The sequence below is a fragment of the Stegostoma tigrinum genome, chromosome 18 (assembly GCF_030684315.1).
Source record: "Stegostoma tigrinum isolate sSteTig4 chromosome 18, sSteTig4.hap1, whole genome shotgun sequence".
NCBI lineage: Eukaryota > Metazoa > Chordata > Chondrichthyes > Orectolobiformes > Stegostomatidae > Stegostoma > Stegostoma tigrinum.
The window spans coordinates 18,744,903-18,772,755 of NC_081371.1; the positions used below are offsets into that span (position 1 = coordinate 18,744,903).

At 37.6% G+C, this 27,853-nt stretch overlaps 1 protein-coding gene across 9 annotated transcripts in view; it reads left to right on the forward strand.

Moving 5' to 3' along the window:
* Positions 1-20,031, forward strand: part of fgd4a (FYVE, RhoGEF and PH domain containing 4a) — a 206,416-nt gene extending 186,385 nt beyond the window's left edge. For all 9 annotated transcript variants that reach the window (XM_048548477.2, XM_048548479.2, XM_048548481.2 and 6 more), the window contains 6 exons: positions 119-149; positions 4,701-4,796; positions 8,152-8,277; positions 9,730-9,879; positions 10,639-10,782; positions 15,898-20,031. In XM_048548477.2, the coding sequence (XP_048404434.2) occupies positions 119-149; positions 4,701-4,796; positions 8,152-8,277; positions 9,730-9,879; positions 10,639-10,782; positions 15,898-16,173 (823 nt within the window). In that variant the 3' untranslated portion in view covers positions 16,174-20,031. The remainder of the gene's footprint in view (positions 1-118; positions 150-4,700; positions 4,797-8,151; positions 8,278-9,729; positions 9,880-10,638; positions 10,783-15,897) is intronic.
* The last annotated feature ends 7,822 nt before the right edge of the window (positions 20,032-27,853 follow it).

Sequence of the window (27,853 nt, forward strand, 5' to 3'; positions counted from 1 at the left end):
GGAGTCTGGAACATGATGCGATGTTTGGCTTGATTTTTATGGGTACCGCATGGAGAAATGTTTTTCCCGTTTATAATTCCATTGGAGTGTTTCTAATGAAGATATTGCCTTCTTCCAGCTCTGATCAGGACAAAGAGGAATGGATAAAGGTAAGAACAATACTTAACATATGGCTGTCTTATATTTCAGCTGATTCAGATTATTAGCAAAATAAGTTCTTAATATATTGCAGTCAACTTTATTGTGAACAAGATGTTTATCGTTTTGTTCAATAAAAAGATGACTTTGAACTTGTAGTTTCAAAAGCTCTCCTCCAATGAGATCTTACAGCACCTTTTATTAGGATCTGAAGTAGACTAGTTAAGAAATTCATTGCTATGATTAGTCAACAGCTCAATTTATCACTCCTGAGGGTAGAAGATGATAAAGGTAACTGAACCTTGATCTATCTTTCAGTTAGCAATTCTGAAGCTCCTGATATATTTATTGTAATATTTTTATAGATTGTCAAAACAATTGTCTAGTGTTCAGATTGTACAACCCAGCAGAATTACGCAAATAATGGAAGAATCTTCCTTATTTAGTCATAAAATCATGGAAGCTTGAATTTTTAGGTATTCTTTGCAACTCTAGGCATGCTGTCCTGCGTGCTTTTTTTTGTTCTAGGGTTAATCCCCTGGTTTGATGTAATGGTGGAATGGAGGATATACTGGGCCATGTAGAATGCAGTGGAGCGCGATTTTGCTGCAACTGATAGCCTATTGTGCCTCGTAGATCCCCAGATTTGAGTTGAGATCTATTTGAAATTTATCCCATTTAAGACAGTGGTGGTACCACACTACTCACCATGTGAAAACAGGGCTTTGTCTCCACAAGGACACTGCAGTGATCATTGTCATGGGTAGATACATCTGTAGCAGGCAGCTTGGTGTGGATGAGGTCAAGTATGTATTTCCCCCCTTAGTGGTTCCCTCACTACCTGTCTCAGACCCAATTTAGCATCAATATCCCTTAGGACTTGACCAGTTTAGTCAATATTGGTGCTGCTGAACCACTTTTGGTGATGGGCATTGAAATCCCCCATTCAGAGTACTTTCTGTGCCCTCTACCCTGGTGCTCCAAATTGAAATGAAGGACGACCTTTTCTATTTAATTCAGAAAAACACCATTTAGTCCCTGTCCCTCACCCTTTGGTAGGTTTTCATTTGGGACTTTAGCTTATCAAATGTATCTGCAGGATAGCTTCTTCTTGGAGCTGTTATACTCCTGAGCTTAAATACAATCTAGTTTAAGTAAACACTTGCGGGTTTTATTCTGAGCTTTCAGCTTTGGCACTATCACTAACTTTTTAAAGTGATCTAGTTTCACGATATTCTTCTCTTCTCAGGAGCACCGATCTATACAAGCATATTCAGTGGAGGACATCAAAGGACTGCCTGAAATTCGAAGTGAAAACTAAAAACAAAACCCTAAACTTTAGGTGTTCCCCTTAAGCTTTAAAAAAACTCTCTAAACTGGTTGTGAAGCTCTATCAAACCTGTTGATATCTCTCAAATGCACACTAAAACCCATTAATTTAAGCTTGGCCTTAAAAACCTTTTAGAAGAAACCACCACGGCTACAGAAATGTTTGAAAGTCAACCACAAAACCCTAATGTTGGTAACTTAAACCAAAAAACACAAGCTTGCAATAAATGGCATTTTAAAAAAATCTGAGTCTACATCACACAGGTCAATAGGGTTGAGTTTGCCTTTGTTATATCTGGTATCTACCTAGTTTGCTGCTCAGCAGTCAGGCTAGTTTCAATCTTTGAGACTTTAAGTGCATAGATACAAATGAGTGTTAGGCCATTTGAAGAGTGTATAAAAGTCAACTGTTGATTATCTGGAGTTACACATCAGATGGCAGATTTTCTTCCCCTAGAGGGCATTAGTGAACCAGTTGGGTTGCTTGCAATCCACGATGGTTTCACAGTCATCACCGGACTTTTCAATTCACCATCTATCAGGGTGGGATTTGAAATTTGGTCTCCAGACCTTTGCTAATCTAGTGACAATATGACTCCACCTTTTGACTTTCCCTGCAATGTTTAAAAGTTTAACTAATGGAATGTAGACATCACTGGCTGGACCCACATTTACTGTCCATTCCTATTTGCCCATGAAAAGGTGGTGGTGAGCTGTCTTCTTGAACCATGTCTAAGTGCCACAGGTATACACTCAATGCTGTTAGGATGGGAATTTCAGCATTTTCACCCAGTGACGCTGAAGGAATGGTGAAATGTTTTCAAGCCAGGTTAGGAAGACGGGGAGGGGAATTTGCAGGTGATGGTGTTCCCATGTATCTTCTAGGTCCTTGTCCTAGATGGTAGTGGTTTTGTGTTTGGAAGGTGCTTTCAAAGGACCCTTAGTAATTTTCTGCAATGCATCTTGTAAATGGTGCGCCCAGGTGCTATGAGTATTGGTGATGGAGAGAATGGAGATTTGTGGATATAGTGCAAATCAAGCTGGCTGCTTTGTCCTGGATGGTATCAAGTATTTAGAGTATTGTTGCTGCGATCGTCCAGGCAAGTAGGCATATTCCATCATACTGTTCACTTCTGCCTTGCAGATAGTGGACAGATTTTGGGAAGTCAGGAGATCCATTACTCACTGCAGTGTTCTGAACCTCTAATCAGTTCCTGTAACCACTGTATTTGTATGGCCAGTCTGGTTTAGTTTCTAGTCAATGGTAACCCCCCAGAATATTGATGGTGGGAGATTCTGATAACTCCTCAATTCCCATCAGAATTTTAAGTTAAACTTCATCAATTTCTTCTTACCACTCTTTTTTTTTTAATCAAAGCAGAAATTCATTTTGTGATCTTACCTATTGCATCAAATTGGACTTGACCATCAAGCTTAAGTGGAGAATCTGATTTGCTCAGTCAGCTCACCATCACCTCAAACTAACCTTTTTTGTGTGTGATGTGTTCATGCCAACTGGAAACTTTGGAATTTGATTATATGGTTGTGACTGGTCCATGATCTCATCACCTTTTATTGATGCCCTAAGCAGGAGGACCCACAACTGTTTGTTTTAGTGATGATCAGCACAATTCCTCTCTCTCTCTCTCTCTCTCTCTCTCTCTCTCTAAGTATGAATCGCTGAGAGTAGATCCTTACTGTTGAGTCTATCTATGTTTCTTGTCAGGTGGAAGCGGAGTTCCCTGTCATTTGCCAAATAAGAGGATATAGAAAGCTTTTTCTCTTTTGTTTCAAGACCTTGTATGTGGGTCTCTAGCTCCGTAATCACTCCATCAGTGTCCTATTAAGATTGCTATGAATCTGATAGAACGTAAACATTCACAAAAAGAATAAGGAAATTTAGAAGTGAATATTATTTTGATTTAATATACATATTAATTAAATATTGGAGTGTAATGGTCAGAATTCTTTTACATCATCTCAGCCCTCATTGCTGCTGCTGAACTGTCTTCTCAGGCATCAGTAATAGCTAAGTAGTTCTATAATAAGTCTTTAACACATTTTCACAGAATCAGATTGCAACATGATGGATGGAGGTAATTTGCACACCTAATCAGTTTTATTGGATAATTCAACTGTCTGCAATTACATAAGGTTTCATAAGGTTGCATATATGGTGGACATGCTGTACATTAAATGAAAATCTGGTAGGTTTGCATTTAGTGATATCTCTTTTCTAACCATTTTAGACTGTACAATCTATCTTGTTTTCTTTAGTGCCAGAAACTTTCCAGTATAAAGCAATGAGATGCTGCAGCATTGGCTGTACATACTCCTGACTGGCATAGCTTAAATAAATAAAACCTAACTGTTCCTGACCAGCAGTGCTGCTGTTTTCAGTTGTAGCACTCCTGACTGACTTCAGGAATCTTGTGCTGATTGGTAAAGAACTTCATTTTTTTAGATAAGTGCTTGTTACTCCATTCCTTTAGCAGGGATGATTATGTTTATAGAGTCAGACACAAGTTTTACAAAAGCATTTTAGGTGCTATGCAGTAGTTGACAATGCAAGAAGTTAATATAGACTTATTCTATTTATCCATCCATAAAACAACTTTAGGCAGTCCTTGACCCACTACCGGCTGATTGTTTGTTTGTTTGTTTGATTCTGAGCTGTTTACTGGCAGTCTTTGTAAGCAGTGGTTTGCAAAGTTTGTCTGTTGTCAGGGACAGGGCAAAGCGATAGGTCCAAATCTATCTCTGCTGGAATTGGAGCCAAAACTGACACTTTTGCTTTGTGAGATGGCATGTTATTATTCTGGAGACATTGAGTATGATATTTTTCCCCACTCTCTCTTTTCAGCAATGTGGAAATATTTAAATAAAGTCATCTGGCTCTTATGCACAAAATGATACGGTATTATATCTTTCAATGTTGTACTCTGATATTTTTAAGTAGGTAGTGAAATTTATGAACCTTAGACTGCAAGGTCTAGACATTTGCAAGAGTCAGTTTTGCAATGAAGGCATCAGACAGTACCCGATGGTTAATTAGCCCTCAAAACCATAATCAAGTAACTTTACACTTCTCTGTACAGCTTAGTGTAATTCCCATCTGCTGAGTTTACCTATTAACTCATTGAGATGGTGTTTTTTTTTTTGGCTCTTTTTTAATCTTTAGAAGTTTTTGGTCTGTACTGTACTGTTTTTCTATTTTTCTTCTCCTCTTATAGGCTCTAAAGAACACCATACAAGATTTTAATCAGAAGAATGAAACTTTCAGATCTGCAATAGCCAAGGAAGGGGAGGACCAGGCTCAGGAAGTTTCGGTAAATTCTTTGAAATTTATGGTGTGAGGTTGCTTCCAATAGCATATTTTACCTGAAATGGAATATTCATGTTATCTCTTGTAGTACAATCCCAGCTCATGATAATACTGAATAAGTCTGAACCCAGAATGAAACCTGGTTTCGCAGATTTTTGCATCCAGTTACCCTGTTGGTTGTTCACTGAATAGATTCACAAGGCTGCCAGTGTTCTATTGATGCAGAAACACAATTTCATTGCACACCCAGAGTACTATCGCTTCTTTGTTTCACTCTTTAATTTCTTTCTTAAATGATTCTTTTTAGTTTTCCTCCTTGGTCTGCTGGAATAGTTTTAAGGTATATTTTCAGTTTCAATGGTCTGGAATCCTTTTCAGTTCTGACAGTCAAAAGATTTCCACAAACTCTCAACCTTTAGACCCTACAAACTACCCTGCTGCTTTACTTTGGTAAAGCTGTTCTGCTGGGATGAGAACTTTATTCTTCTTTGTGGCTGGAACTGAAAACCTGATTCTTCCAAATGGACCTCAAACGAAACAGTAATCATCCCATGATCGTTTGTTTTTCTGTAACATAAACTGAGCAGGTAAACACTTTTGTGAACTAACATTACAGATATCTGGTTATACCTGTAATAAGTCACATGCTTTCTTGGAAATGATAAACTTAGGTCAGTTTTTCCAAATGACTTTCTGACTTTTTCCAAAAACCAGTTTCCAGAACTGAAACCAAAACCTGTCTGCCTTAATTATAAAAATCCAAATTCTCAAATGATGATACACATTTACCACTTCCTTAACAAAGAAACTGGGTGTTGTTTGTGGTATTGGTGCATCCAACAAATGTATACAAACATTCTCAGACACCCAGTATTAAGCTGAAGGATTACAACAGAAGTGTATGCTTTTAATACCGTTTCAAGCTTCAAGTGGTTCCACGTAAGAGTCTGTAAAACAGAACAGCATACTCCTGTGATCCCAGCTGATGATACAATTGGACAGCAAGATTCTGGAGTGAAATCTGCCCGAGGTCTTTTTTCACTTTAGTTAATGTATGCGGTTATTCACTGAAACATTGCCAATTGAGGCTGCATGGTTTTATTTCAACAACTAAGCAGAATTTTAGTACACAAGACAAAAAACAGAAAAAAGCAAACCTGTCTAGACATAGAACAGTTAGAAAGATCTCAAAGCCCAGCAAAATCAAGTTTCAACTTATTTCCCAACACCATCACTTCACAGTAATTCAATCCAAAGAAATTACACCTACATCAAATCTTGGAGCTTGACTTAACTGATTCTTTCTGTTGCTAACCTATGATCTGTGAAGTTGTCTTGCATAAATATCACAAAACTGAAAAACCAAGAAAGTATAAGCTCTAATAACCTTCAGATTTCTAACCAAATACTCCCTGATCTAGAGACTGCACAAAATAAACACATCTACTGAGAATTTATTCCTCTAACTCTTGTGATGGGGAAACAAAGACTTGCAGAGGGGACTGCATTTGCTCCTGACCCCAATCAGGACTCCTCTGAACTGCCACAAAACTTTACAATTGTTTTCTAAACCGAAATAAATCAATCCTTATTCCAAACTGAAATTAAGTTAATGGCATTTAATGTTTACTCCAACCGTATAAATAATTTCCATTAGCATTCTAGAAGTGTCCTACACTTTGATACCTACGAAATTAGGTTACTGTTCCCTAAGGACTGTCTGACCTAATTTTCTTTTCTGAGCCCTTCACAGAAGTAACACATACTCTTGTACCTCTATTTTCAAATCAAACTCGAAAAATGACATTAATATATAAAAGCTCACATTTACATCATGTTTGAGTGATTTGTAATTTTGTAACTTAGTAAAAGTGCCACTGGACGTCCATTCCATAATTAGGTTTCTGCGATTGTGATTCAGCCTTTTTAAAAAGTTGACTTATTTTTTAAGACAAAGTCCCTTTAAAAATGCTCTTTGACTTCTGTGCATGCTGATTTTTAGAAACTGCTGTTTTCTTGGCAACACAGACTTTGCAGCTGTGTTCTGAGAGGGAATTTGCCTCTTTGCTAGTGCATAAGTACTGGTAACCATTTTATTTCCAAACAATTTCAGGCACAAATGTCTGGGATATGTTAAGCTTGTAGGTTACAGAGAAGCAGGTTTCAAATGATCCAAAATAAGCTGAAATGAGAGATCTTGCTAATAGCACTGGACCTGAGGCTACGATGATAACGTATGAGCGTGTCTCTTAAAAAGTGTACTGGTTGCAATTGTAAAGGAGCTGAAAAGCCGCCATGAAACCACTGTCGATTTGTTGTAAAAGCTCATCTTGTTCACTGTCTTCTGTCATCCTTATCTAGTCTGTCTTACATGTGACTTCAGTCCTCAGTAAAGTAGTTGATTCTTAACTGCCCACTGGGCAATTAGGGATGGATAATGGCTAAAATAGATGATGTGCAGGATGAAGAACGTGTTCAAAATTTTCTCAATTAGTTGTATTTTTCCCTTGATTATTATATTCCACTTCTATATTTATGAATTATTTGAGACTTCTTACAAAAGTGTTGCCAGTCAATTTTCATTCTGTTTAATTTTTTTAGACCAATTTAAAGGGTTTCAATTAATACATTAAATTTTCTACTTTATTGTAGCAACACTTTATTTCTATGCAAGAAGTTAATTCTGAAATGCGAATAATGTGGTGAATAGATTTTATAACAAACCTAACACCACACAAACCATAGTTCTTGGCACTGATGAAAAAGACGTTATTTTCAATTAAACTGAAATAGATGTGAATCATGTCCTGAATCAACTTTGGAGTTCAAGAAAGAATCACTTTTTTTTGAAGGACAGCATTTTATTCCTCTTGCAAGTTAGCTTTCTCCACTGTTAAGAATGTGGAAAACGAAAAAACTTGCTTGAAATCTGCTCATGTAAGCAATTAACCAGCGATGTCCAAGACTATCTATATATAGTTTATTCCTGTATATATGTCAACTGATGATTGAATGCAAGGCTAGAGTGAAACATAGCTAATAGTTGCTGTTAACATGAGTGCGTCATGTTTTCCGATTTAAGTGGGAAGTTAGACATAAAATTTAAAATCCATCTGTAAATGCTCAAAATAAACTGTCAATAAAAAGTTTCTATTAAATGACTTGTGTAATTTTTATGAAATTATGAATCTTTAGACAATCGTGCCATTGAAAGTAAACATATGTTGATTAAACCTCACTGAGGGAAAGAGATCTGTTAATTATAAATGTTATAAATAAACGTTCAGACACCTAGCTCACTGGCACAATAATCTTTTTGTTTCAAATGACCTTTTTCATTTTTCTCTATCAATCCAAAGACTGCAGAACTGGGAATGAGAGCACCAAGATGGATTCGAGACAACGAAGTTACTTTATGTATGAAATGTAAGGAACCTTTCAATGCACTGACTAGACGAAGACATCATTGCCGTGCATGCGGATATGTAAGTGGACTATGATCCAAAATGCTGGACTTAAAGTGCACACTTGTTAATTGTTCAAACTATTGGTACCTGCTGCAAGTTGGAAAATGCACTATTTTAATATGTAAAATACAATTCTTTATCATGCGAATGTCCTTAACCAACATTTGAGCTGGTCTGAGCTTTGTTCACTTTTGGAAATAGTTTTTGTTTTTTGCTCATTGTAAAAATTATTTGTATAGGACCTCCCACATTCCACCCAGACAGGCTATAAGCATAAGAACTGGAAAGGTTATATGACCTTCAAGCTTGTTCTGCCACTCAGCATGGCAAAGGCTAAGCCTGGTATATCAATTCTATTTTCCAGCCCTGTTGCCTTATGTTTTAATTCCCTTATTGTCCAAAAATGTATCAATGATTCAGCATCTACAGTAATGTGAAGTAGAGAATTCTAAAGCTTAACAACAGTCTTAAGAAATTTTTCATCTCCTTCTCAAATAACTGCTTCTTTATCCTGAGACCATGAACCTAGTTTCAGGTTCTGTAGTTTGGAGAAACAGCCTCTTGAGCCCTTTCAGAATATATGGGCACAAAATTTGATTTCATAGTATCCCTGGAGTACAGGCTACAGAAGCTGAAAGTCTTGCATATCAGACATGCAATGTCTTGAACCACTTCAGACAAAGCCCACATGGTGCACCATTCTGGGAAGGACACACATGCTAGGGTATAGCGTATCCCTCTAAAGCTGTGCAACTTGCAGATCATGATATCAAACAACCATAAGTGTAGGTCCACGTTACACAATTTGCTTGTCACTCACCAAAGAACATTGGTAAAGCTGCAAGAGGGAGGGGGAATCACCGCTCTCATTACTTAAAAGGCCAGGCATCGAACTTGGAGAAAATTTGATTTTAGTCTAACATATGCAGTTGCAAGATATCTGGAAGTACTTAGGAACATATTTTTAAACGGGTTGTGATGACTTATAGGATATAGCAGAATATTCTGCCGTACCTTCACATGTAGGACAGAAGATTTGGTGGCACGTTCTCTCAAAGACTGCGATGGATACCCAAAGCTGTATTTTCTGTGTCTACAACATGACCAGCAGACAGAGCAGAGGCTGCCAAAAGGAGAGCTCTGTGCTGTTTCGTAGTGTTTAAGCCCAATTCCTTGACAGTGAAATGTCCAATGTACTCTGCATCCATGTACATGCCTTTCATGATTGATCCAATCCTATCCCATTGAAGGCTTCGTGTGAGTCCTTTTTTGTAGCAGAATTCATTAGTGTCATTTTTTTGTGCTTTTGTGAAGTGGTTTGCAATGTTTAACTAAAATAAAGGGGCTATATAAATACAACCTGCTGCTTATACTGTTATCTTCAAGATGCTGGTTGAACAGAAAATTTCATAAATAATTACATTTTCAGCTCTCAACTTTATCTTGATTACACTTCTTTCTCTCTTTTAGGTTGTATGTTGGAAGTGCTCTGATTATAAAGCAAGCCTAGCATATGATGGTAACAAGCCCAGCAAAGTGTGTAAAGACTGTTATATCATTATAACAGGAAAAACTGACAATGAGGAGAAGGATGATAAAAAAAAGAAAGGAATTCTTGAGGTAGGAGTTCTAGTTTTTCCTAAGTGTGATAATGTGTGTACAACTACCTTTCTCTTCTTTAGGTTCTGTTGTTTACATTTTTTAAAATATAAAGTTCAGCACCATGAGGTCATCTGCATTCTACCTTTAAATGAAATGAATCAGATTTGTAGATCTTAGCTGTTATTCTTCTAGTAGATGAAATTTCATTTCAATATAGGTGTTGTCCAAGATTTCTTAATGTCATTCATCGGATAGGAGCATTGCCAGCAAGTTGGCAATTATTTCCCTCTTTAATTGCCCTTGAAGATGTGGTGAGCTGCCTTCTTAAATACAGTGAGTGGTTTGCTAAACCACTTCACAGGGCAGTTGAGAATGAACCAAATTGCTATGGGTCTGGAGTCACAGGATAAATTAGGTAAAAATGGCAGACTTAAGAGCACAAATGAACCAGGTTCTTTTTTTACAACAAGCTGATAGTTTTGTGGTCACTGTCATTGTTAGCCTCTCCTTTTAGATTTAATTAATTGTAAATACATTCACCGGTCAGAAGTGTAAGATTTCAACTTTGCCTTTACAAACGGTAAATACACTGGGAATCTGATTTAATTACCTAACCGATTTTGTTACTATAGAAGGGTATTCTGTTTCTCATAAGCTGAGTCACCAGTGTTATAGTGGCCATTTATTAATGATAAATTGTACCTATTTCGTGACTGTAGTGAATTTGAAATTGTTTTTACAATTTTTTAATATTTGTCCATCATTCACCTGTTTCAGATTGAGGCTGCTGAGGTCTCAGAAAATTGCATCATCTGTGACTTTCTTCACTATCTGGAGAAACCTGCTAAACCTTGGCAGAAAGTGTGGTGTGTGGTGCCCAAGAATGAGGGATTGGTTCTTTATATGTATGGAGCTCCCCAGGTGCAAAGAATCTTTAAAAAAATCTTAACTATAAAGTCTACAGATTTTTATCAAGGATCCGTGCTATGATGAGTCCAGATCATTTTCGTATCAGCAGAGAGGGGTACCTGGTGATAATCTGATACTTACTACAAGGGAATAAGATTAGACTTGTTCATGATGTGACTTCTTCCAACCAAAGATTTGGGAATGTCTCCTGTGTAGTCACTCCCTTGCAGAATTGTGCACCTTTTCCTCCAGACAATCGAAGCTGAGGCTTAGTTCTACTGGAGGTTTTAACCCATGTAATGCTGATGTGTACCATAACGTTCAGCAGATCTACAGCAATGAAGTTCCCACAGCATTATTTCTGGGTAACTATCAGCTTTTTTTCCTTGAGGAGGGGAATATCCCTGTGAGTTTCAGTCTGATAGATAAATCACAGGTAATTAACGAAGTAAGATGGGAAAATGGATTTTAAAATGACCAGTGGTTCAATACAGACGTATTGAATAGGAAATAAGTAAGAATAAGCAGACATTTCTTCTATTACAGTTGCAATTCAATGCTGTGTTTCTTCGGGAATAAAATGTAACACTTCTTCATAATTTACAAATATCCCAAATTACTTTACAGCCAGTGAAGTTATTCTAAAGTATAGTTATGAATATTTTGTAGAGGGATTCTTGTGAAACCAATGTACAGAAACAGATTTGATGCCCTGCAAAGGTAGTAATAACAATATAGGTTGCAGTGGAGGGCGGGGTGCGGGTGGAATGGCAGGCATGATGAGACCATAAAATGTAAGGTATAGGAGTGGAAGTAAGGCCATTCGGCTCATTGAGTCCACTCCACCATTTAAACGTGGCTGATGGACATTTCAACTCCACTTCCCTGCACTCTCCCCATAGCCCTTAAATTCTTGATCTCGCAAGGAATTATCAATCTCTGCCTTGAAGACGTTTAATGTCCCGGCCTCCACTGTGCTCCGTGGCAATAAATTCCACAGGCCCACCACTCTCTGGCTGAAGAAATATTTCCTCATTTCCATTCTAAATTGACCCCCTTGAACTTTAAGGCTGTGCCCACTGGTCCTAGTCTCCCACCTAATGGAAACAACTTCCCAGCATCCACCCCTTCTAAGCCATGCATTATCTTGTAAGTTTCTATTAGATCTCCCCTCAACCTTCTAAATTCTAATGAATACAATCCCAGGATCCTCAGCCGTTCATCGTATGTTAAGCCTACCATTCTAGGGGTCATCCGTGTGAATCTCCGCTGGACACGCTCCAGTGTCAGTATGTTCTTCCTGAGGTGTGGGGGCCAAAATTGGACACCGTATTCTAAATGGAGCCTAACTAGAGCTTTATGAAGTCTCAGAAGCACATCGCTGCTTTTATATTCCAACCCTCTTGAGAAAAATAAAATTACATTCGCTTTCTTAATCACGGACTCTACCTGCAAGTTAACCTTTAGAAAATCCTGGACTAGCACTCCCCAGATCCCTTTGTGCTTCTGCTTTATGAATTTTCTCACCATTTAGAAAATAGTCCATGCCTGTATTCTTTTTTTCAAAGTGCAAGACCTCGTATTTACTCACATTGAATTTCATCAGCCATTTCCTGGACCACTCTCCTAAACTGTCTAAATCTTTCTGCAGCCTCTCCACCTCCTCAGTACTACCTGCCTGTCCACCTAACTTCATATCATCGGCAAACTTCACCAGAATGCCCCCAATTCCTTTATCCAGATCATTAATATATTAAGTGAACAACTGCGGCCCCAACACTGAACCCTGCGGGACGCCACACCTTACCAGTTGCCATTCTGAAAAAGAGCCTTTTATCCCATCTGTCTGCCTTCTGTCAGACAGCCAATCCTCAATCCATGCCAGTAGCTCACTTCGAACACCATGGGCCCCCTCAACTTACTCAGCAGCCTCCCATGAGGAACATTATCAAAGGCCTTTTGGAAGTCTAGATAGATAACATCCACTGGGTTTCCCTGGTCTAATCTACTTGTTACCTCTTCAAAGAATTCTAACAGATTTATCAGGCACGATCTCCCCTTACTAAATCCATGCTGACTTGTTCTAATCCAACCCTGCACTTCCAAGAACTTAGAAATCTCATCTCATCCTTAACAATGGATTCTAGAATTTTACCAACAACTGAGGTTAGGCTAATCGGCCTATAATTTCCGTCTTTGTCTTGATGCTTTCCCAAAAAAAGGGGGTTACAACGGCGATTTTCCAATCACCTGAGACTTTCCCAGACTTCAGTGACTTTTGAAAGATCACAACCAACGCCTCTGCTATTTCCTCAGCCATCTCCCTCAGAACCTGAGAATGTAGCCCATAGGGGCCAGGAGATTTATCAATTTTTAGAGCTTTTTAGCTTTTCTAGCACTTTCTCTTTTGTAATGCCTACCATACTTGACTCTGCTCCCTGACTCTCCTTAATTGTTGGGATACTACTCATGTCTTCCACAGTGAAGACTGACACAAAGTATTATTAGGTTCTTCAGCTATTTCCTTATCTCTCATTACTAGCCTTCCAGCATCAATTTGGAGCGGCCCAATGTCTACTTTTGCCTCTCGTTTGTTTCTTATGTATTGAAAGAAACTTTTACTATAATTTCTAATACTACTAGCTAGCCTACCTTCATATTTGATCCTTTCCTTCCTTATTTCTTCCTTTGTTGTCCTGTTTAGTTGTTGTAGCCTTCCCAATCTTCTGATTTCCTAGTGCTCTTGGCCACTTTATAGGCTGTCTCTTTTTCTTCGATACATTTCCTGACTTCCTTTGTCAGCCATGGCTGTCTAATTCCCCCCTCCCCCCGGATAATCTATCTTTTCTTTGGGATGAACCTCTGTACTGTGTCCTCAATTACACCCAGAAACTCCTGTCATTGTTGCTCTACTGTCTTCCCTGCTAGACTCTGCTTCCAGTCGATTTTCATCAGTTCCCCTCTCATGCCCCTGTGATTACCTTTATTTAACTAACACCATTACATCCAATTTTGCCTTCTCTCTTTCAAACTGCAGACTGAACTCCACCATATTTTGATTGCTGCCTCCTAAGTGTTCCCTTACTTTAAGATCTTTTACAAAGTCTGGCTCATTACATAGCACTCAGTCCAGAATAGCCGGACTTCAGGCAGAAAGTGGTAGTTATTGGGAATGAGTTAGGAGTGCCATCGGTTAATTAGGAGTGGCAGTTCAGTCTGCCAGTGCGAGATCAGAGGAGCAATCCAGATTCTCCAAACTCCTTGTTCAGGTGCATTCTATTGGAATTCTAGTAGTGCTGACTTACTCAAAGCAAACCACTGTTGTAATCGGGACCTTGAGCAGATCTTTTCCCCTTCAATTTCCCAGAGGCAAATGCTTCAGCCGTGGGTAAAGGGTGCTTCTTGTTCTCGTTGATGGACAAACTTGCAGCTGACTGTGTTCATGTAATTCCGGTCAGCCATTTTGTAATGACGTACTATGTGGCCTAAATTCTCTGTTCCTAAATTTAAAGTCATTGCCAAATGAACAAATGAAATCATTGGGGAAATAGTCATAACAATTTCTTAGGGCATGAATCTTGTACCAGAAACTCTAATGGAACTAAGTTTTAAAGGGAAGACGATGCTTAAAGAACGCAGGGTCAGAATGAGACTAAGTGGATAGATCATTTGGAAAACTTATAAAAGTCACTTTTTACACTGTAAATCTTAGGAAGTGTCCTACAAACAGAACAAAACAGTCAGAAATACAAACGTGCAAATAAATAGATAAAAGAGAATTGGCTATTCCTTTTCTGATGCAAAATGTAATTTGAAAAGACAAAACTCTAGGTGGTTGAACCAGCTGGAAATTGAAACTGAAAATAATGAAAAACAGTTCATTGAACAGAATAGCTAATAGGCAATTATTGTAAAAGGTACAAATTATACTTTCACATTCTGCAGGTAATACACACATTGTGAAACACTAGGGCAGTGCATAGTAATGGTTACCTTTAATGAAGGATGTAAATGCATTCGAGGCAGTTCAGAGGAGGTTTACCAGATTGATACCTGGAATGGGGTGCTATCCTGTGAGTGAAGGTTGGACAGGCCAGGCTTGTATCTGCTCAAGTTTAAAAAAAAGTGGTGACTTCATTTGAATTGTTTGTATTCACCCCCACCCTGTCAAGACTCCTGAGGTTCACAATGTTTCCTCTTATGGAAAGGTCTAGAACTCAGGGACATTGTTTAAAGATTAGGACTATCTATTTAAAATGGATGAAGTGATTTCTTTTTGTGAGGATCAAGAATCTTTGTAATTCACTTCCTGGAAAGGAAGTGGACACAAGGTCCTTTGAATGTTTTTAAAGCAAAGATGAAAAGGTTCGTGTTAAATAAGAAGGTAATATGTTATTCAGGGTAAGCTGGAATCTGGATTTGAGGTTACAATCAGATGAATGATCTTGATCTTACTGAATGGCAGGGGAGGCTCAACAGGCTGAATGGCCTTCTGCCTCTGAATCATCTGTTCATATCTCAATATTCAACACATGCTTTTTTGTAATGCACTTGTAATGTATCACAGTTTTTGTAAAGCAAATAGCTTTGATTTCTTTAACCTTTTGTGCCATTATCTAACTGGACAATGCATGCAATTAATAAACAGAAGGAAGTCAATGGAGTACGTGATGGGGAGAGGTGGATGAATTGCTATAAAAGTTGATCTCCAAAATGTGAGAGATTCAGCCCAGTGAATACCACCAGTTTATTGTATTAAAACTTTGAAGCAGTTGCTGTGAACGTTATGCGAGAGAGCTGTCTTGAGTTAATCCTTGTGTTCCTACAGTGCTGTCTCAAAACAAATCACCAACAGAACAAACTAATGTATGGAACAGAAGTACTAACCTACTGGTGTGTTCCCATCCAATCTGATTTTTAGGCCGATCTACATATTGGTTATCAGCCATATGCTGGAAAAGGCAGTTAGGTTCCAAAACCTGAGCATCTCTAAACAATTTATCCAAAATGTAACTCTCCAAATCACTGGAACTTGGTGGTTTTTTTTTTCAATTATTGAGTAATCAAGTATTGTTTTTTGGTATTGCACTTCATAAAATTACTTATACTTTCTTACATTTTCTCTAGGACGTGAAGGCACTGGCCACTATTCCACTTCTTGGCTACACGATAGAAGACAATCCAAAGGGTGTTGATATGTCTCATGTGTTTAGACTTAAACAGTCGAGATTCATCCATACTTTTGCTGCAGACTCTAATGATCAGAAACAACATTGGCTGAGAATCATCAATATGGCTGCAAAAGGAGAAATACCAACTGACAATGACGATGTTGGTGGTGATGACTCCTCCACTTGGCGACTAAGCAGCCAGTCTGAGGTAGACCAAGCTATTAACAGCTGACATGGAGGGTTCAAAGCTACTCAGTGACAGTTTGACGCATGAGCGATCCTTTCCATGCAACAAAAAATCACTTCTTTAAACGAAATATGTGTTCACTGTATCTGACTTCTTCACCCTGAACTAATTCTGCAGCAATCACAAACTACATTTGTTCAACTACACTTGAAGCTATTCACTTCAAATCCCTCAAACATCCATGAATCCCTAAAGACTGTCTAGCATCAACTCTGTCTAGTACAAAATAGCTGGGCAATTAAGGCAGATTTAAATTGAGGTGGTCTCATGATGAATTCCTTCTGTGTGGTTGATGTTAATCCAAGATTTGATATGTATGAAATGTGAAGTTCTGATTGACATCGCAGATATCCATATCTTCCAGTTTTGTTTTAAATCTGCTTTCAACAAAAAGAAGTACTCACCTAAGCCATTTTAGAAAATATTAGTCTGTGTTTAAACATTCTTTCTCAGTCTTCTAAAAGATATTGACCTTTTGTATTAACATTACAGAGATTTAACATAATTTATTTTTTAAAGCTGCAGTATCCCTTCATTGCCTAGGTCAACGTAGCAATTAAGGAAACTCAAAGAATTTGTGGATATTTACGTGCATGGTGTGGTTTATTTAACAGGAGCTATTGTAAAAGTTTTTAAGAAGTTTTGAAATGTAAAATAATTAAGGTGATGGACAGAAGCCACAATAAATGCTGCACTACAGAATGGCAAAAACTATCATCACATAGTATAAACAGCAGTTAATCTTTTGATTCCTGGAAAATTAAGCACAATGAGCCCCTGCCCTTGGCTGTATGAACTGTTAATTGAGAATTTATTATTGAGCAAGTGCTGTTTTATTGTTCATGATTTACTTTCTCAGTGCTATTGGCAGTGTCCTATAAGTAGGACAATTAGACACTCAGTGTGATTGGCACATGGAGTCATGAGAGTCACTTCATGTAATATGGGAGAAATTACAAAAATTAAATAAGGCAATCATTCATCTCCTATATGGGGAGAAAATTATATATCAATGCAAATGTTGATTTCAATTTCTGTTTTAAAAAAAAGACAAAGATAATAGCACACTAATACAGAGGGTAAAACGATGGCAAACAAATGACCCAAATAAATCTGAGTCTGTGTTCTAACTCCTTTCTATCAATTGATGCAAATATGCATAAATTCTCAATTTTTACTGAAGTTATGAAATCAAGTGACAGTTTTAAGTATTTTATAATAAACCATAAACACAAGACACTCACTCTTATAATGAAAGAAGAGGTTGGAAAGAAACAGGATTTCTAGTTATAATGAAATTTCAAAATGGGTTTATGACATTTGTCATGCCCTAACACATGCATTATTTTCGAAGTTCATTTAGAGAAGCTGAAATCATAAACATGCATCACAACTCTGGCAAATTTACCTAGACCACTGATCACTCCACTGAATAGCAAATTAAGTGCAGATGGCAAGAATTGCAAGTGTCTGAAATTGCGTTGCACGAATGGCAGAACAGTGGTCTGCTGTAATTGTTGTCGGTTAGTGCCTGCTCCCTGTGCAAGTTGTGAGGTATGAAAGGATCAGAAGGGATACTTCAACTTTAATTCCAGTGTAGCATTTGATTTTTTTTTGTGTAGAGCTGGATTTTTTAGAGATTTGTTTTTTTTTCTGGACTTGCAACTAAATGACAGCACTTTATGGTAATGTCAAATAGAAGGAATATGATGTGTATTTTTGCAAGACCAGTATGCAAATTGCAACATCACAGAAGTAAATTTCCTCCAATTGATGACTAACAACATCCAAATCTGTAAAATGAGTTTCTGGAATTTTCCTGATCCCCAAGTTGTCATAAAGCAAAAAAAAAGTTTGCAAATACTTCATTTAATATTCCTTTAAAAGGAACATTTCAGCCCTGTAACACTATCTTCTAAACAGAAAGCACTGAAATTTGTTATGGTCTCCTGTTTCCTATCACCACCATGACATGTTCCACCAATACCTATTTGCTGTTCTAAGGAATTTCTAACATTTGTTAATTATATTTTGTCCCAGCACTCCTGCATGCTTACCACTATTTTGAGCCTTTTGCCTGTATTTTTTCACCACAATTTGCAACCGTCAGGATTGCTCCCTAAGTAAAAATGTTATTCAAGACCACAAGTGTGGATCATCATCAAGATACTACTGTCAGCTACATTTCAGCTTACAGGTAGATGCACCATGTCGTGAAGTTTAAACACTCCATTAGGGACAGAAATACAACATAACTGGTTTTAGCTTTTATTTCAAACAGTAAAAGGACCATTTTACTACAATTTTCCCTACTGATCACTTGCAATAATTACCATTCTCATCTTCCTTGAGTCAAGAAATGTACATGTGCTTTTCCCTTTTATTCCACATTACCTCTTCTGTTGACAAGTGCCACAAATTTTGAAACGCATTTGCTCCATGCTGCAGACAATGCCTCTAAATGGCTGCAACTCTAATTGCAAGACTTGCTTTTGTACATTTTTTGTTTCAAATGCTATTCTGTCATCTTTGTAAAGTTAGCTGGTCATGATCCTGCTTAAGCTATATTTGCAATTGAACATTTTAGTACATGTTGACTGCATCTTAATTTATAGGCAAATTGAAAATGATTTGCAGGGTTTGTTAATATTGTCAATCACTGGCACAAGAAAATTATGTATATACATTTTGGTTTTAAATTTCCGATCAGTACAATATTAAAACTGAATTATTACATGCACACTATATTATAGAATTGTTTAAAATTTGTTATTCCTAATAGAACTATATGCCACCTTGCATATTTCCTGTGACAGCCAGGTAAATGGAACCCAGAGATCTCTGTCTGTGATTAATTCATTGACTGTCATTAAGTGATAAGAGCTTATTTATTTGTTCTGTTTCTCCCTCATCTCTGAGGAGAAATGCCTCAGACTCACCTAATGATGATCAAACTTGCCTAAACAAGAGTTTGAAAAACAACTTGCCAAGTGTTTGAACTGGCTACCTCGATCTTGAGAGTCAAGTGCCTTCAAAACTTGGATCCTTGTGTTAGTGAAGATTTTTACGCCATCTCCAATAATTCATAGTTGCAAATACATGGCGTGCTGTTAAAAATTTAAGACATATCTAGTGCAAATTTAACATTTCAATATCAAAAGTTCATATATGCTAAATCAGATAATGGTAGGAAATTGACTAGATTGGCTACCAAACACAATGAAAGATGGATGTTCATTTGGTTTCAACCAGGAAGTCAAAGATAAATTGGAAATTGTTAATTTTCTCAGTGCCACTTACCTTTGCTTCAAATGTGGAGGTTTTACATTTTCAAAGTGTATGTTGAATACATGAACTCGTAAATGTCTATGCTTGCAAAATTTCTCACAACCTACCTCTAATACCACGTACAACTGGAACAGTACTTTGTTCTGTCGAAATGGAGTTTGAGTGTAGAAACTTTGCAAAAAGTCTCAGCAGAATTGAGAAATTCGTTTAAGGAACTTAAGTACAATTTGCTGTTCAGATGTCCCATCATTTATCAAATGTAATGTACATATAAATGAAATCAACTAAGCTATGTTCTTTGAAATTCTGCTATTGTTTTCCAAAAATGTCTTTAATTCAATCATTCACTCACTTACAGAGCTTTACTTGAGTTACTCATTTAGTACTGTTAATGAAAAGCAGTGAAGTCAAATGTAAATGAAGGTGGCTGTATAATTAAAGAGATTGGCTGTGCCAAAATATTCAAAGCTCTTTTTATAGTAACGTTGCTATTCATAACATTTACGAACATTTCCCATCTAGAACAATGCTGTAATCATACACTGCCCTTTTCGACCATTTTCAGAATGTGATGATTCCTACTGATCGGTTTTATATTAAATTAATTATTATTAAGGTAAACTGCTTATAACAATTTACAAAGAAATACTTTTCTTGAACACTGAATGTCACAAAATATTTTATAATATATAAGTGTAGCATTTGTAGGAAATGTGCTCAATCAGTTTGCAGTGACATCAATAGGATAGTCAGGTGATCAATTTTTCTGATATTTTTATACAGGCATAAATGTTGACCAGGATTCTGGGGATCACTCCCTTGCTCTTCTTTGAATTGGTCCCATGTCATCTTTTGCACCATCCAAGCAAAGAGATGGAAATGTTTAACGTCTTAGCTGAAAGAGGGCATTTCTGCCAGTACAGTCACTTAGCAAGCTACTAATCAGATCATATTAACCAATCTGAGGTATAATTTTCAAATCAATTTTCTTACCCACTGGAAATGGTAAAGCTAACTAATGTCAGGAGCAGTAGCTAATTTGTTTCAATTAGCTTTAATCTGCTCATCTTGATTCCAAACGTATTCATCTTTCTCTAGAAAACTAGAAAAACTTCTGTTAAAAATAGCTAGGAACTCAAACGGCCTGCCTATGAATGAATGACAATGAAGAGATGTGCGTGCTCTGTAACTTGAACAGCAGTTAGTACTAACATTCCATTATTGAGCCACAAGGCATGGAAAATTAAAACGGGAACTCCAATTCTCTAAATGCACCAAAGTGGTACCACTGTTCTAAGGAACCCAGCGCATGTATGTATACTACCCTCTGATGTTTCAATTTTTACATTAAAAGTATGCATTGGCTATATTATCCTTTCTAACCATTTAATAACTGATTTAAGAATTTTAACTGATATTTGTACTTTCACTACATCACCAGAACATAGCTTTCCTAAAATTTCCCTGTTACAACTGCGACAGGAGCAGCGTTGTCTTTCTCTAGATCCTATATTCCATAGGACCCAACATAAATTAAAAGAAACTTTGCCCTAGTCCAAATATGACCAATTGTATCCTTTTATATATTAGAAAGAAAAGATCCATTAACCTGTTTTCTTTATCAAATACAAAATTATCAATAAAAGAAAATGTGCAATGAAAATGCAGAATTGGTCAACACACAAGTTGTAATATGGAAATATAGCTTTCTATCCAAAGATGTTGCCAGATCTGCTGAATTTCTCCAGCAATTTCTGTTTCAATTTAAAACAATGATCTCCCTAAAACATCTACACCCTCCCGCTGCCTACTCTCACACAAAATAAAAAAATAATTATGTTATGGAAATGGGAAGGCAGTTCAGTGGTTTGTGTTCGCCAGGGTTGCTGGAATGATCCTTGTGCTGTTCAGAATGCTGCTTCTCTGTCTTCCTTTTTTGAATGCTTCCACTGGTTCGGGAGAGGTTTAGGGTAGCAAGTTCACTTACAAATGGTCTCTTATGAATTAAAAGTCATAGATTATAACAACTGTTGGAGGAAAAATAATTTTATTTTCTTCAGGCTCACAGTCACTTCTTACTGCAAAGAACAGAGGGAGTTCCTAAGCTGGGGGAGGTTGTAAAGCTTCTCCCTTTCTTGTTCACAGTACTAAGCTGTTCAGCTACCCGAGAGCCAGTCACACAATTGAGAAGTTGAAAACTAGAAAACATTCTGTAAAAATAGTTAGGAACTCAAATGGCCTGCCTATGAATGAATGACAATGAAGAGATGTGTGGGCTTTGTAGCTTGAACAGCAGTTAGGACTAACATTCCGTTAGTGAGTCAAGAGGGCATGGAAAATTAAAACCAGATACTTGTACATTTCAATTGAAAATGATTTGCCACGTTTGTTAATATTGTCAATCACTGGCACAAGAAAATTATGTATATATATTTTGGTTTTAAAGTTCCAATCAGTACAATATTAAAACTGAATTAATACAGTTAATATGGTCATTAGTCCAGAGTAAATAATGATTTGAACCAACCAAATCTTCACCTGTACAGAACCACGCACCTCCAGCTTGTTTACAAACTACACTTCAGTTACTGTTTGAAGAAGTAGCTATATATATGAGGATTGCAATGAGTGCCAGGTTACGTGCTTTCTAAATATGCAGCAATCCTCCAACAATTGTTTGTTTTTAAGAGTTCTTTTCTCATTTCAGTCCACAATCAAAAATACAGAAAAATAAAAACAAAGACATGGTCTTTACAAAGTATGTCAGTGTTTGGGATTAAGGCAATAAAGTTTTAATTCCATTTTATAGTTTAGATGTTGAGTATTTGCCACTGGTTTTAAGATGAAGTTTCTGTTATAATGAACTGAGTATTTTAACTTCATAAAAACAAAAACCTGTTGGAAGTCACTCTTACTCAGGATAGTAATACAAAACAGAGGCAATTAACCATTTTGGTAATTGAATCCAGACATTTATATTAGTGATGTGTTTATCAATGCATTCCTCCCATCACAGGTGTAATAACATCAGAAATTACATGATCTTTTCATACATTTTGAACAAATTTTATGGGGGGGAAAATACATTAGTAATTGCCATTAAAATAGTCTAGTATGTTGGTATTTCAATTTTCCCACAAAGCCTGGGGGATTATATTAAGTTTAACTGGCTGTGACAGACATATACTTGTATATTTAATCCATAGGTTTGCTTCTTTCACTGTAGAGCATCCCTTTTGGCACTAATTTAAGCTTGTTAGAAAAGTATCTGACTGATTTCTGTATGTCTGCCCCATAATAGGATTCTACCTATTCCCAAGTCACCAGCATGAACTGCTACCTTATAGAGCTTAGTAAAATATGGAGCAGTAAGGCTGGTTCATTGATCAAGACTGCTTTCAACTTCTCAAAGATGCCTGGCATTCCTCTGACTACACTACCTTGGTTTTTGAAATAACTCCACAGAGTCATACAGCTGCATATCATGGAAATAAACCTTTCAGTCCAACTCAACCATGCCTACCAGATATCCTAAGTTAATCTAGTCCCATTTGCCAGTACTTGGCCCGTATTCCTCTAAGCCCTTCCAATTCATATTCCCATGCATGATACCTTTTAAATGTTGTGACTGTACCAGCCTCCATATTTTCTCAAGCAGCTCATTCCATACACACACATTAAACCTATGTCCTCTAGATTGGACTCCCCTACATCAGGAAAAAGACCACGTCTATTCACCCTATCCATGCCCCTCATGACATTATAGCCTCAAAATGGTTACCCCTCAGTCTTTGATGCTCCAGAGAAAATAGCCCCAGCCTATTCAGCTCTCCATTTTGGCTAATTTCCCATCACTAGGTCACCGTTTATTTACACATGGACAGTCCTTGACACTAATCCAGCTCCACCAAAACTAGATCTCACAGTGAACAGGGTGTCTGACACTCCTTATCTGTCAGCTAGGGCTCCCTGATTGGAACAGATTAACAGCCCCAATCAGGAAACTCATATTCTATGAAGTCCATCTGGCTGACCTCATTAATATCACTACAGTTTTTATCTTGGACACAATCTATTAGTGAAGCAGTTGCAGCACCAAAGTTTAGAACAAACTTATGATGGTAACTACGTGTCCCCTGAAAATTTTAAATTCCTCATTTAGTTTTAGGTGCAGAGAACAACATTAATACCTGAAATGCTCCTATCCTTGGCAGGATTTTTCCTTACCCAACTATATACCCTAGGTAGGTTACTCACAACTTTGCAAATTCACTTATTGCAAGGTTTATCATAAAATCACGATTGTAATTCTGACAATGCTTCTAGTTGTTCCAAACGGTCTTTATAAGTGTTACTATATACCAACACATTACCAAGGTGAATCGTAGTTAAGAAGTCCAAGCTACCACTTGATTCTCAGTCTATGGTAAGTTTCTGGAGGATTTTTAGTCCGAATGGTATCACACTCCATTTGAAAAGTACATCAGTTTTCTTTAGCTCTAGGTGCCATCCCTTTAAGAAAACTAGTTTTAGAATCATTGAGATGTACTGTACAGAAAACGATGCTTTGAACCAACTCATCAATCCAAAACAGATATCCTAAATTAATCTTGTTCCATTTGTCAGCATTTGGCCTATTTCCCTCCAAATCCTTCCTGTTCATATACCCATCCAGATGCCTTTTAAATGTTATAACGTTACCAGTCTCCAACACCTCTAACAGTTCATTCTATACATGTAGCACACTCTGCATGAAGAGGTTGCCCTTGGGTCCCTTTTAAATCTTTCCACTCTCATCATAAACCTATGCCCTCCAGTTTTGGACACCCCCACCCTCGAGAAAATGCCTTGGCTATTTACCCTATTCATACCCTCCATGATTTCATAAACTTCTATAAGGTCACCCTGCAGCCTTTGACACTCCAGGAACAATAGCCCCAGCCTATTCAGTTCTCCCTTTAGTTCAAACCCTCCAACCCTGGCAACATCCTTTGCAAATCTTTTCTGAACCCTTTCAAGTTTCACAATGTCTTTCATATAGCAGGGAGACCAGATTTGAACATAGTATTCCAAAAGCAGCCTAACCAGCATCCTGATAATGGGAACTACAGATGCTGGAGAATCCAAGATAACAAAGTGTGGAGCTGGATGAACACAGCGGGCCAAGCGCATCTCAGGAGCACAAAAGCTGACGTTTCGGGCCTAGACCCTTCATCAGAGAGCTCTCTGATGAAGGGTCTAGGCCCGAAACGTCAGCTTTTGTGCTCCTGAGATGCTGCTTGGCCCGCTGTGTTCATCCAGCTCCACACCTTGTTATCTAACCGACATCCTGTACAGTTGCAACATGACCTCCCAACTCCTATTCTCTGAGGAAGGGTCACCAGACCTGAAATGTTAACTCTTGATTTTTTCTTCACAGATGCTGCCAGACCTTCCGAGCTTTTCTAGCAACTTCTGTTTTTGTTCCTGATTTACAGCATCCGCAGTCCTTTTGGTTCCTATACTGAATGTGCTGATGAATAAAGGCAAACATACCAAACACCTTCTTCACTATTCTGTCTAGCAGTGACTCCACTTTCAAAGAACAATAAAAATGCATCCCGAAGTCTCTTTATTCAGCAACACGCCCCATGACCTTGCTATTAGGTGTATAAGTCCTGCCCTGATTTGCCTTTCCAAAATGCAGCACCTCACATTTATCTAAATTTAACACTATCTGCCTCTCTTTGGTCCATTTGCCCATCTGGCCAAGGTCCCATTGTTCTCTGAGGTAACTTTCCTCGCTGTCAATTATACCACCAATTTTGGTGTCATCTGTAAACTTACTAATCATACCTCCTTTATTCACATCCAAATCATTTATATAAATGACAAAAGCAGTCATATTATTTGTCTTTGGTTTTGTTCAACAAGAATTTTGTAATGGCACTGCAAGCATGGAGGTCATATGGAGGTCATAGAAAGATCTCCTTCACAAGGTTATATTACTTGAAATTGCAGACAAGTTTTAAAATCAAGTTCTCATGTTGAATTTATGCCTTAATTATGCAACAAAAATAACCTTTTCTCATAATTATTGTACTAAAGGCACACATTGTTGCTACATTTGTAAGCCAAGTTTGAATCCAACCCAGACTAATGGAAGGAACATCTCTAAAGATTGCAAGAGTTCAGATGTTGTTATCTACATCATAGATAAATCAGCTTCACTTCCAGTGATAAATAAAAGAGCTAATGAGCAAATAATTAATTCTAGTTTAAAAATAATGTTTTGTAAAACATTTGGTACTGACAGTCCTATCAGTGCAATCTTCCAAACCAGCAATTCGGCAGAATTTGGTTGAATTATCATGCTACAGTTTTAATATGACTGGAGACCTCCTCCCGCTTTGTTTGGAGTGGGGTGGGGGGAGTGGTTTCCGAATACATATTGGATTTCAGTTTTCATTTGAGCTCCTTCTTGGAATCTAAAAAGGATGCTGTTTGATATTGGATGATTATCCTGCAGCTACACCATATAAAACTAGAGTTGTACAGCCTGGTTTACATCTACAAAATCCTTTAAATTCAGTTTGTTAGATCGTTTTCTTTTTCAACCACTAAATATGAAAGCATGTTGTCTAACCTCTAGCTCGGTGTTGGCTACCCAGATAGTAGATGGTTCAGTTTGGAAACTGTCCAGTCCTCCTACCTCATCGTTACTAGACTCTTACATCCTCTGCTGTCCTTGTCACCTGACTTACTCGCACATACATCCTCACGCTGACAACAGTTTTTTTTAATGTGTCTCCTTTCTAATTAACCTGTTTAGTAATGTTATTACATGCCTCTGCAGCAGGTGGATCTTGAATCCACATCTCTTCGCCAAGAGTAAGGAATGCTACCAATGCACCAAAGAACAATATAAATGAGGGCCAGCAGAACTAAAGATATTTTCTAATCAAACTAGTTAGAGATGTTATTATACAGCTCCAGAGCAGGTGGGACCTGCCCAGGTATCCTGACTTCATGGCAGGGACACTATCTCTGTATTACAAAAGCCATTCCTGATAGTGCTTTTCTTTTTCTTGTTTTATATCCAGAGGTGCTCTGAATAACTGAACATTTTCTCCACAACAGTAAATCACCTACACTTTTTTTGCATCAATTACCAATGTTTTTCAATTTCTTAATTTATATGCAAAACCAATTGAGGGCTATGCAAACCAAAGGCGACAGGGACTGACAGCGGTATTGCTTCAACATATTGGTATGTTACAACTTTTATTTCTGATAAGCTGGGGTGTCAATTAAACAAGTTATGATTTTCTGAAGAAGGGTCTAGACCCGAAACGTCAGCCTTCCTGCTCCTCTGATGCTGCTTGGCCTGCTGTGTTCATCCAGCTCTTCACCATGTTACTCAGATTCTCCAGCATTGGCAATTTCTACTATATCTTACGATAATAGCTTGTGTTTCAAGTAATGTGTTTAATTGCTGCTTTGTACAGACTGCACAAAGACAACGACAGTGGAGACAGGAGTCACACAACAATGGCAAACTAGCTAGCACACTAAATACAATCGCATCTTTTCAAATATCCCTTTTTGTACATAAAATGAAACAGATGCACTATCATTTACAGTTGTGAGTCATGCAAGCAACCCAATTTACATGATCACAAAGAAAATGATTCAAGTTTCCAAGTCTCTGCACATGCATTGCACCGATAATCATGCAGGTCTCACAGTAGTCGACATGCATATTGTTGGTGGCTGTTCTCTGATATCTGCTCATTGCTAGGTTGATATTCCTTTTTCAGAAAGTGTATTTCCTGTGGGAAGTGCCATTACCACTGTAACTGTTGTTGGTGATTCATTTCTGTTGCTGGTGACAGTGGATATCTGGGACTGATGATATTCTGTGCTTTATGCCAGTAGTGAGACCAGCAACAGAAGTGCCTACAATGACTGACCAGCTTCTCTAAGTTTTAGCATGTGTCTGCAGTTGTTAGAACATATTTGGGTGTTTTCATTCACCTTGTACAATCAAGATGAAAACTGCTCAGCACAAGTCCCAAATTGCTATATGGGCTAACATTTATTGAGAACATTGAACACTTGCTTTCTGACTGGCTATCCATAGCTCAGTTCTTGTAAATGACCTTTCATTGTTTCACCTTGATTTTTTCATTCATTTCTGGTTTGGAAGTCTTTCTGCCATATGTGGGTTGGGTATGGTGTGACACTAATCTTTGGATTGGGCTATTTTTCATGCCTTCAGTAAATGTGTTCCTCCGATCAAGAGTTATTTGCATAAATTTGTGTTGGATTTCTTCGTGGTCCCTTTGGTGATTTTCACTGCTGCCTCTGACTTTCTATTAAATTTGGTATAGTGTGG